Genomic DNA, 11,557 nt, shown 5'->3' with positions numbered 1-11,557 from the left:
TGGGCTTGTCCTAAAAAAGACTTTATTGTACTCACTTGACCTTCTTAGTGAGCCTTTTCTGTAAACAGTTTTCCACTGTTCAGCAGAGTTCTGGCAGCTGGGAGACCCCTCAGAGGGAGCAGGGACTAGGTATAAACTTGGAAACTATTTTGGTAGATAGGAAAATGTGGGGAATTTTGGGTCATTTGTTCACTCTCAACTGCTAGAGGAGTACAACAAAAACATCTGAATTAAGCACTTTTCTGCATTTTAATTATTAGACCAAGTCCTTGCTTGATAAGAAAATAAACCCAACAGTAAATCAAATGTATGACAGAAAGACCAGGCATGTTTCTTATCTCTGTGTTCTCAAGTGCTGAAAGCAAAACAGTATGTCAAAAGGCTGATCTTCATTCTTAGTTATGTACTAGACTAATCGAGTCCCAGAAAGAGTGAGGCGATCAGTCCTTCTACTTAGGCAGAAGTTCTTGCCTATGTCTTTGGATTATGTCCCTGATCCTCCTTGTGTCCTACACTGTTGCTGTGTGGAACAGGAACCTTGATGGAATAGCCAAAGCCTAGTGCACGTGAGCAATCTACGAGTGGTCCAGCTCATCAGCAGGCTTGTATCTTACGAAGTTTTCTTCTGCGCTAGGAGTCCACTTCAGCCTTCCTTCAGAGAAAGTTTCCTAGAATGTATACTTGTGATTAAACTATACGGAAGTTGTTTTAAAAAGCAAGAAGAAAGAACTGATTAACCATTACTTCCAACTTAATATTGTCTGCTAGAAATTTTATGGACACTGGAAATTACAAAGTGCTTTCACTCCAGAGAATGAGTGTATATTCTAGAACCCACAGTGAATTTTGAAATTTCAAAATTTCTGTATGTATTCAGGGAAAATACAAGTAGCTAAACATTACTATTTTTTAAGCCTCATTAAGTCAGAATTGTAGATCAAGGCCTCATCATGGGTTACAGAGGAACGTAGCAACTGTATGAATATGTCACCTCAGTGTCCATCAAGAGAGGAATAGTACATCCATAGTATGGAATATTATATAGCCATTAGAAATGAAATACCTCTACTGTGTATGCACTGATGGGGAAGCTCATCTGCCATAAATTCTTTAGAAATATAATTCTGTAAAACATTATTCAAAATGTGATCTCATTTTTGTAAAAACAAAAAAAGTATAAATGACTATATAGATATAGGTATCTGCTTCATTAAGAATAAGAATAATATATTTCAACTGTTAACAGTGGATTTCCCAAGGTATCAAAATTAAAAGAAAAGTTGGGGGGGGATGGTGGCAGGGGAGTGGGAGGAGTTTTACTTTTAATTTATTCACATCTGTATTGTTTGGAATTTTGTTCATAAATATGTATTTTCGTAATACTTTACATGATTTTTTAAAAAATGTATCAGGTATAAATCTCTCTGTATATCTAGTGGTTTCAAGCTCTAATCTAAAAGGAAACACAGTGTCAATCAGCAAATAGTGCAAATGACAAGTATCTCTTCACCTAAAGAAACTCCTTAAAAGTAACAGTATAAATTGTCTCATGCTTATAAATATATAGCTGTCACATGTCACAGATTACAAGATGTAAAAATGAAATCCAAGGCTGTTCTATGATAGAAATCATTACATTTTATCTGAGTGGGCTGATAGTAACAGCAGAAGGGAAATGTGTATATACAGTTTTAAAAGATGCTGAAAGTATGCAAATATTTTCATAATAGTCCTAGAAAGATATGCTGCTGCTGTATTATGATACCAAGCATCATAGATACTGATTGTCATCCTTACACCTTCCTTATTAAGAGTTCCATCTCAACATAGAGGGGAACCATGTCCATGGCAGTGAATTCAGTAACGTGAACATATTTGTGTTGAGAACCTAATGTGGGGGACTGGAAGCACAAAGATAAATAAGAGCCAAGAATTTCCCTCTGATACAAAGTACTAGAATGCTACATGGGCACACGGTGCTACAAATAGAGTAGGACTTTTTTTTTTTTTTGAGTCAAGGTCTTGTTCTTTTGCCCAGGCTGGAGTGCAGTGGCATAGTCTCGGCTCATTGCAACCGCTGCCTCCTGGGTTTAAGTGATTCTCCTGCCTCAGCCTCCTAAGTAGATGGGATTACAGGCAGTCGCCACTTTGCCTGGCTAGTTTTTGTGTTTTTAGAAGAGATGGGGTTTCACCCTGTTGACCAGGCTGGTCTTGAACTCCTGACCTCAAGTAATCTGCCCACCTAGGCCTCCCGAAGTGCTGGGATTACAAGTGTGAGCCACTGTACCCGGCCAAACTAGGACTTTAGAATAGAGTGGTTGGATGGCCCCTCCAAAAGGAGGTGTTTTGTTTTCTATTTTGTTTTGTTTTAGGATAGGAAAAACAAAATGATTGTAAGCAGAGAGGAAAGAGTTGGTATAGAGAGGAGATGAAGAGATGATTAAGGGAAAAGAGGTAATTAACAAGATAAGCCCTGGAAGAAGCAGAGAGAGAGCCCAGGGTAGAGACTGGCCTTGGGAAAGAGGAAGAATATCATCCAGAATCTGTAAAAGCAGGAAGAGGGCCTGAGCAGTGAGGCAGAGATACTCCGAGGCGAAGGACGAGGAAACAAAGGAGTCTGTATGACTTTCTCCATCTGGTGAGAAGTGACTTTATTGACAGTGAGTGAGAGTAGTGGTAGGTGTAGGGGCTGTACAAAGATTCGGAATAGGCACTGTGAAGAACAGAAGATCACCTGGAATGATTAAAAAGATGGTGGGGCATCACTGAGGTGCCAGCTGAGGCTGAGTTGCATGAGTTTTTAGTGAAATTAATTTAAAATACATTCTCGTTACTTTTTCTAGCAATGCAGCAGCCAGGCACAGGGGCATAGAAATTCAGAGTGGCTAGAATGGATGGGCTGTAGAAGTCAAATGATTTCTGTATTGAAAGCTTCATAAGAAAATTCACTGGACATTAGTCAAGTAATTGCTTCACTACAAATTTCACTTTGTCAATGTTTCTTTTCCCTTAATTTGTATAGTCAAATCTGTACTTCTGTAAAGAGGTAGGAACAATATCCTGTACTTTAAATGTTAACTAACTAGATACTGCCATTAGAATTTCTAAAACTTCTAGCTCACAGTTGCTTCTCATACATTATGTATTTTAGGCTGGAAAACTAATAACATCCTTTTGGAAGACCAGGATCCAGAGAGTAGATTAGAGGTTGGCGCGGATATGCGTAAAGTTCATCACTGTTTTCATCATTTAAAGGTAAACTTCAATGTTTCCCCAATAGAAGCCATTTGCAGCCATGTTCAAGCTGCACAAAAGCTTTTCTATTGACCAATTCTTGGAAGGTTAGGATCCAGCATTGCATGTCCAGAAAATGGTATAACCTTTGAACCAATAGTATGGCTATCGCTGAGTTTCTTCAGCGATTGTATCTTACTTGCCAATAAATAAACTCAGGACATGGACTTCTAATTCTTTTGCCAGGAATATCTACCTTCTACACAGAGTAGTTTCATTTTTTTTTTTTAAAAAAAATTCTTTTCAAACTATATCAAGAGAATTGCATTCTGCATTTTTTCAGCAATTTGATATAGCCATATGATATTTCAGTTCTTCTCTGCCTTAGGTTTCAATTTTCGTGATGAGGAGCTGGGAATATAATCACTTTTACTTTTAGCTTGCTTGTATTTTTGCATACTTCATTAAGATAGTAAACATTTGCTGTGAGTTACTAAGGGCCAGGTACAGATAAGGCAAAGTTTAATAAGCAAGTCATGGGGATGACAGATGTTGTAAAGAATAATCACAATACATGATAAGTACTAGAATAAAAGTGTGAATTAAGTGGAATGATGTATAGAGAAAGGGAAAGGAGTCCAAGAGGAGATAATGTTGAGCAAGCATTTCCCAATTTAGGGAAGAAGAGATAAGATAGGGGAGAGGGGCATGAGGAAGGAAGAGGGAAAGAAGGCAGGTAGAAGGGAGAAAACATGCCAAGCCAAAAAAGCAACTGCCTCACAAAGACAACACACCTGCATCATGCAGGTCACACATGCCTGATGTGTGCAGGGAATTGTTAAAGGAAAAAGAGTCAAAGAAACAAAGAAATTTGGACTAGAGATATGGATACTAAGCTCTGATTTTATCTTGCAGAAACTATTGAATGACAAGAAGATCTTTGGAAACAATACAGTCTCCAATACAGTCTCCTCTGAAAGCAAAGACCAAGACTGTCAAGAACCATTAAAAGAGGAAGAATATAGAAAGCTACGAGATATTCTAAAACAGAGAGATAATGAAATCAGTATCCTTTCTGAAGTGATGAAGAAACTTCCTCTCTCCTGGTTTGAAAGGGGTAAACAGCTGTCTTTCCTGAGCCACGTGGCTGAGCTCCCCACCCAGCTTCCATTTCACATTGCTTCTTTCCATTGAGAAGTCAAAGGTCCCTTCAAAGTATTTCAACTAGTGAAAAAGAGTTTCTATAAAAGAAGAAGATGCATTTGTTTTTATCCTGATATAGTTACTCTTGCAGGGGACATTTCAATTTATTTCAAAGTATGAGCCTTTTACACCATCTTTTAACATTAATTTTTTAAAATACATATTTTGGCTCCTCTGTTGTGTTCTTTTGTTTTAGCCCTGAGCCAGTAAGTTAGCTGGTTATCTTTAGCGAGCTGACCGGACACCAGGCTGACCACAGCCTCACCATGGCCCAGAATTTGTGGCTGGTGCGTGGGTGAAACTCAAATGATGGCTGAAAAATGACAAATGGTATTTAGCTTATGAAGAGCAGAGATTGATTTAAATGTAACTTTTTATTTAAAAGCCAGATCTACTGCTTTGAGTTCCACTTACAAATGTTCCCAAATTTGGAAGTGAGTATAGATGAGTGTTCAAGATAGAATTCTTTTTTTTTAGCTAAACTGATCAGTACCAAATAAGATAGAATTCTTATTGGCTCCAGGAGGCAGTGTATCTTGGGTGCTGAAAGTGATAGTAGCCCATGGGAGCATGTGTTGCCTCCAGTTGTAGACAAAGTGGTTACTTCTAAGGAGCCCTGTGGGGCTGGGTGGACCTCGGGCTTCCCAGATATTTCTTCAGTATTGTTTCTTATTTTATCTTTCAAGCTTCTTGTAAAAAGATTTGACATTTTCATTACGTTTGCAGAATTTAAACATGCACAAGAAATCCTTTCGGTCAGTTCTTTATAAACAGATATTTTTGTTCATTTTTTAAAATTACTAAAAGATACTTTAGCTTCAGCTATTTATGCAAAATGCATGAAAATAGTCTACATAAAGGAAACCCAGTAACAAAGAGGTAAGAACAAACTAAATGGGAGGTAGGCATGTTGCCTGATTAACTTCGGTCTTTAATTTTTCTTGAGTATTAGCAGACCCTGCGTGTCAGATTCAAGTGAGTTTTAGCTGACCAGGGAACAGTAGGTTCAGCTGAGAATCCCCCTGGCACGCACACACAAGCCTTCGTCCATCAGTGCTGCCCACGGTGTTGTCACCCTCGCATTCCTTTTCCTTCCTCTTACACCATCCATCTCCAGGCATGGTCTCAGCCTGGACCTCAGTCCTGGCCCCAGCCCCAGCATGAGCTCTGTTTCTTTTCCTGGCCTTGATCCTAGTCTAGGATCTTCTCCTTTAAATACTCCTACCAACTTCTTAATCCCCTTCTGGGCTTATGAATATCTGTGCATATAGGAGGGATGAAATGAGATATGACAGAGAGAGAACAGTCCAAGCTTGTTCCTGTATGTTTATTTTAAAAAGAGAGTGAAAGAGAGATATCCATCACCTCCCCTCCTTCACTGTGGTGAATCCAGGCATCGCCGTTCATGTGAGGCTACCCTAGCTTCTTTACTGACTGTCAGCAATTCAAACAGGGCTCCCTCCATCTGAGACTCTTATTCAAAATGATTGTGTATGGGAGTCAGAGTGGAAAGAATACTGTACTTCAATTCATACCTGGATTGAAATCCTAGCTCTTCGTTTATTAGCTCTGTACCTACTCAGTGACGTTGCTTTCTATTCTTCAGGAGCAGGACCATAAGACCTGCTGAGAAAAGCCCATAAATGCTCTGAGCACTGCAGAGTGTGATGTAATTCGAGTTATGACTATGAAGACAATGAGTAAGCTCAGAAGAAGGAATAATAGCAGCTAAGATTTAATCCTCTCAAAGCTGTGCTTATCAAACACCAACAACCAAGAAAGCCTCCTGAAATCTCATAGTTCCTCAGAGTCGGGTTGGTGGATGTTTTCATATCTTTCTTTGTAGAACACAGAAGGCTAAGACTGTGACACAACAAATGGGAAAGATATGGCTTCCAGGAAATAAAAAAAGTGTTTATAATTGAGTTTATGAAAGACAGTAATGCACCCCAAATGACTGCGAACAACATCAGATCTTTTTGGAAAGAGAGTGAAAGTGATGTCCTGTCGGTGACATCCTCAGCTTGAATAAAGTTCACACACCCCTTCACAAAATATATGACAGGGGGATTCATGACCCAGCAAAGTGCTTGGCACAAAGGCCATTCCCATAAATGGGAATGGGGAGGACAAGAAGACAGGGGAAAGGTGAGAAGAAGGAAGCCAGCACAGAAGATAGATTCGTATTGTGATCTTTATGAAATGTATGTCAGAACGCATCATTATTCTGATTCAAATCTTCAAGGGGCTTCCCATGATACTGAGAATGAAACCAAACTCCTTGCGCTGGTTTACAAGGGCCTGGGGGATCTTGCCCCGCACACCCCACCCCCTCCCCCACGGACCGCATTTCTCATGCCTCGTCCCACGTGTGCTAGGTTTCAGTCACAGTTACTTTCTTGTTGTTCTTCTAACACGAGGTTCCTCAGCCTTGGCACTATCAACATTTGTGGCTGGATAATTCTTTATCTCGGGAGCTGTCCTGTGCATTGCAGGATGTGGGATCACAGGACTGCAGCATCGGGAGCCACTACCGGGCCTGTTTCTCTTTAGAGATTTCATCATCTCCTCTGCATAGATGTTATTCCTCTGGCTGGTTTTTCTTATGGCTCAGATCTTACCTTAAAGGTCACTCTTAGGCCTTTTGTAGCACCCAATATAGAGCAGCTGCCCAGTCACCCTTGACCTTCTTCACATTAGGTATCTGGCATTCTGACATTGTGTGTGTGTGTGTGCGCATGCATGCATGTGTGAGACCTCTTTCCCCAGTAGGATGTCTGCCTCATGAGAGCAAGAAACTAGTCTGCCTTGTCATTGCTCTATACCGATGCCTAGAACAGGGCCTGGCATCTATAGCACAAGCTCCAACAAATATCACTGAATGAGTGAGTCAGTGGATATTGCCATCACAGTGTGTGAACCAATGGAAGTGTATGATGACATTGGTAATCAGTTCCATACAAAGAGGAGCAGCGTGTTGGGGCAGAGCCCTGTTCTTCTCTGTCGTGTTAATTCTTAGACACTAAGAAGCTGTGAGCATTTTTGGTAAGTACCTGTTGTTTTGGGGCAAGGAATGGAAGCCACATGAGAGAGAGCAAAACTGATTATGCTTCCAGAAATCACCAACTGGGAGTTAAAGCTGAGGAGGAAGGTGAAGGTCATATGACTTCGTGCTGCTTGTCCAAGAATAAATATCATCTGGATACCTAAGTAGCAGTGCTCTCTGTCTCCCACACCAGACCACATTTAGACTCCCATTTTAATGAGTCTTCTCTAGCAATGCAAAGGCATTGAATTCATCTTACCCCATATGCAGTTAGAGTTCTGAGATTCTCAATAGGGGTTATAGTCTTTCCGTTTAGTGGATTGGACAAAAATCTCTTAGAGTTCTAGGCATCTTGAACCCAGAATGAACAGTGAAGTGGGGTAGAGGGGAGTGGTTTTATCCTTTATCATCAATGGTCCTGGCATATCTCAATGGCCCACAAAAGGTGCATTTTAAAATGATATGTCTATGCTAATAATTTGCTGCTTTTCAGTTCCATTTGAGACCAAACATTAGTGGCTTAAAAAGCCCCCATCTAAATGTACTCTACATAAGCATGTGTTGGGCTTGGGGCGCTCTGGCTGCATCTTTGTCACTACACTGGCCACCAGGATGAAGACAGCTGATCTGCCAGCTGGGTGGGTTTCGCCATTCTCCCGCTCAGCTCTTCTGCTGCCTCCTGAGCAGGTGCGTGCTCAACCAGGGGGCTGATACGTATACATAGGCTATGTAAGTAAATTCATCTTTTATCTGGGAAGATGTATACATAGCCTATTGTCTACTACTATTCAGCCTTCATTTGACTTTTTATAAGTGCTTTCATGAGATTGTGAAGACGTACCTGGTTTACACTCAGAACATTTTAAAGACCTTGGGTTTGCTAATTTTTCATATAATGGTGCTATATTGAAAGAATGTCCCCTAAATTGTCCGTAACTATATATGGGGCTTCAGGAAGTTGAAGCCTTCCTTCAGTCAGTCTTTACCACATGATAAATAGCAAATGTTAGGGACATTAATGACACTTAGGACATTTGTGTTTTGATTACTATAAGCTAGCATCAGTCATTCAATCCTTAAGTCAAGTTTCAGATATCCTGGTCAACATGTTAAAAAAAGAAAAGAAGAAAGCTCAGGAGGCTCTCCACTTGGCTGGCATGGATAGACGTGAATTCAGACACTCCCAGAGCCCACCCTTCCCCCTGGGAAACCCAGAAGAAGGTCAAAGGATGCGACTATCCTCAGCTCCCTCACAGGCCCAGGACTTCAGCACTTTGGGGAACAGATCTAGTTTGCTCCACAAGAAAACAGGTCAGTTGACTAAATTTCCAATATTTCTCATTGTCTGTAATGGATTTCAATGTAGCACCCTTTAGTTTTAAATGTGTCAGGATGAAGGCTCACACAATTTATTTGTTATAATTATTTTTTATAACTATCAATTATCTTAAATTAAATACCAGTTGCCCAAACTGATGACTGAACTGAGAGGAACCCAGTATGAATTTTCACAGAATTCAGTGGTAGAATAGATGGGTTCAGGATAACAGTAAAAAAGTTAACTTTAGAGAAAGGGAACAAATAAGATCCAATATTGCTGATATGATGATGATACAGTGTTTATTTCTAAATTCAGATGAACTATCTGCAGGAAAACTATCTAAAAATATTACCGGGCTGGGCACGGTGGCTCATGCCTGTAATCCCAACATTTTGGGAGGCCAAGGCAGGCAGATCGTGAGGTCAGAAGTTCAACACCAGCCTGGCCAATATGGTGAAACCCCCATCTCTACTAAAAAATACAAAAATTAGCCAGGCATGGTGGCGTGTACCTGTAGTCCCAGCTACTCAGGAGGCTGAGGCAGGAGAATGGCTTGAACCCAGGAAGTGGAGGTTGCAGTGAGCCAAGATCAGGCCACTGCACTCCTGCCTGGGCGACAGAGTGAGGCTCTGTCTCAAAAATAATAATGATGATAATAATATTACCACATCCTTAAATGACAATAAATTAATAAAAATGTGTCAGATAATAGCATTTGGCAGGGTTGGGCCAACTCAGAGGCACCTTTCCTGTTTCCAGCTTTTGAAAGGTGTGTCAGTGTCCTGCTGCTACAGACTGTGCTGGGAGCCGAAGTTCATTTGCGTATGTTTCTATTAGGCCAGCAGAGCATGATGTGCACTCAGGTGACTGATGCCTTTCCCTTAAAGACATTGAGGAACCAGACCTATGGAATGTCCTAGAACAAATGGGTAAAGCCCTTCCCTTTTTGATAACATAAGTTGAAATTTTTTGGATACACATGTGTTGGAATGGACTACCTGACACGCATGGTTTTCTGAAGGATTCAGCCTGGGAATAATTAAGCAGTATGGTGCTCACTAAGAAGCACATATTTTAGTTAAGACAAGATTGAGAAGCATGGAAATATATTTTGTAACATTACAAATCTTTACCTCTTAATTCCATATCTCCTTGCTTTGAATATTTTTTCAGCAACACAATAGAATGAACTCAAAATCCCAGGAAACCAAGCATGCTGTTTTTACCATTTATCATGATGGCAGTAGACAATGAAGATCCATAATTCCTCCCTGTGATAGTTTTCTATACATCTTTGCTGGTTGGGAAAAGGGGGCCATCTGGATTGCTGAATTCAATGATTTATTCATTTATTCATTCCTCTTTTATTCAACAAACATTTATAGAGCACATCCTTTGTTTTAGGCATAGTGCTAATTAGTATTATTATGGCCACAGCTTACACAGTCCTTATATACATCAGGTACTATTCTAAGTTCTCTTCCTGGATTAACTCATTTAATCTTTATCCTATAAGTTCTTGTTTTATTCCATATTACAGAGGAAAACATACATGGACAAATACAACCTCTGACCTCAGTATGTACAGATTGACAGGGAAGAGAGCCACTGAACAACCGATTACAGAAGTACACGTCTGTGTTACTGAGAAAGCACATACTAGGAACCCAACCTCCAGTTAAGACCAGAAAAATCCCAAAAGTGGGGTGAAGGTAGAAATGTGGCTAGAAGGAATATTGCAAGCAGAGAGAATCAATGCCATGGATAGCTTTCCAGGCCATTGTGGTGGAAAGGAGCATTTTAGGAAGTACAAAAGCCAGGTGTGGTTAGGATCTGGGGAGTGAAAGGCTGGGAAAACAGGTTGATTGACATGGGCAGAAAGGACTGACAGAGGACACTAAAACTGCATGACCAGTTAGGAGGCTATGGCAGCAGTCCAGGCCAAAGGACAGAGATGACAAGAGAGAGGCAGGGGCATCAGAAGCATTTATGAGGTCGAGCGGACAGGGACCCATGGCAGATTGGATGTTGGGGGTTAAGGGTGAGGATTGGCCCCCAGGTGTCTGGGTGGCTGGTGAGGCTTTTCATGGAGACAAGGAACAGTGAGTGCCTTCCCTGGCCCCACAATTTCCCCAATTGACATTGTTGGTTATAGAGAGCATGGGATTGGCATGTCTGCTGAAATAAAATCGGTACTCATGTTAGAACCTCATGGCTTATGATAGAAGGGGACCTCTGTTTACTGGCCTTTTCCAAAGACACACACTATTGTACCCATGCATAAATGGTCTCAGATATCACTGCCCAGCCCCTTGTTGTGTGCCAGGCCTTTTCTATTTCTATGTCTTCTTGCCCACACCATCTCCCTTCTCATAATTCTTCTTCCCCACAGCATCTTATAATCACTCTCCCTCCTTATAATTATAGTCAAGACTTTCAGTAACTCTTTTCCTCCCTTGATATTGCTATTGAGACAGACTAGAGTTTTGTTTGGAGAATGAATAAAGTTTACTTGAATAGAAAATCACTGAAAAAAGAATGGAAATTTTTTGTAAAGTCCTAATACAAATGAGGTTAAAGTTTTGGAGAAGAGCCTTCTATTTGAAAGGGTTTTTGAGTTGTTTTTGCTGTCCTTGGATATAGTTCTACCAATAACTTTAAACAGAGGTAGGCTTACAAATGGAATGATAATGATCTCACCATTTGGGGGAGGGATTGATTAGGGATTTTTTTTTTTTTTTTTTTTTTTTTTT

General features: G+C 40.4%; 1 protein-coding gene across 1 annotated transcript in view; it reads left to right on the top strand.

Moving 5' to 3' along the window:
• The window catches only part of KIF6 (kinesin family member 6), a 381,950-nt gene that overhangs the window by 184,100 nt on the left and 186,293 nt on the right, over nt 1-11,557 (top strand). Inside the window, 3 exon segments of the mRNA XM_017870163.1 lie at nt 3,173-3,255; nt 4,150-4,300; nt 8,576-8,794. Coding sequence (XP_017725652.1) covers nt 3,173-3,255; nt 4,150-4,300; nt 8,576-8,794 — 453 coding nt within the window.

This window comes from Rhinopithecus bieti, unplaced genomic scaffold (genome assembly GCF_001698545.2).
Source record: "Rhinopithecus bieti isolate Rb0 unplaced genomic scaffold, ASM169854v2 scaffold_4553, whole genome shotgun sequence".
In the NCBI taxonomy this organism is placed as follows: Eukaryota; Metazoa; Chordata; class Mammalia; order Primates; family Cercopithecidae; genus Rhinopithecus; species Rhinopithecus bieti.
Note: the sequence above shows the minus strand (reverse complement) of the source record. Positions and strands in the feature narration are given on the sequence as shown.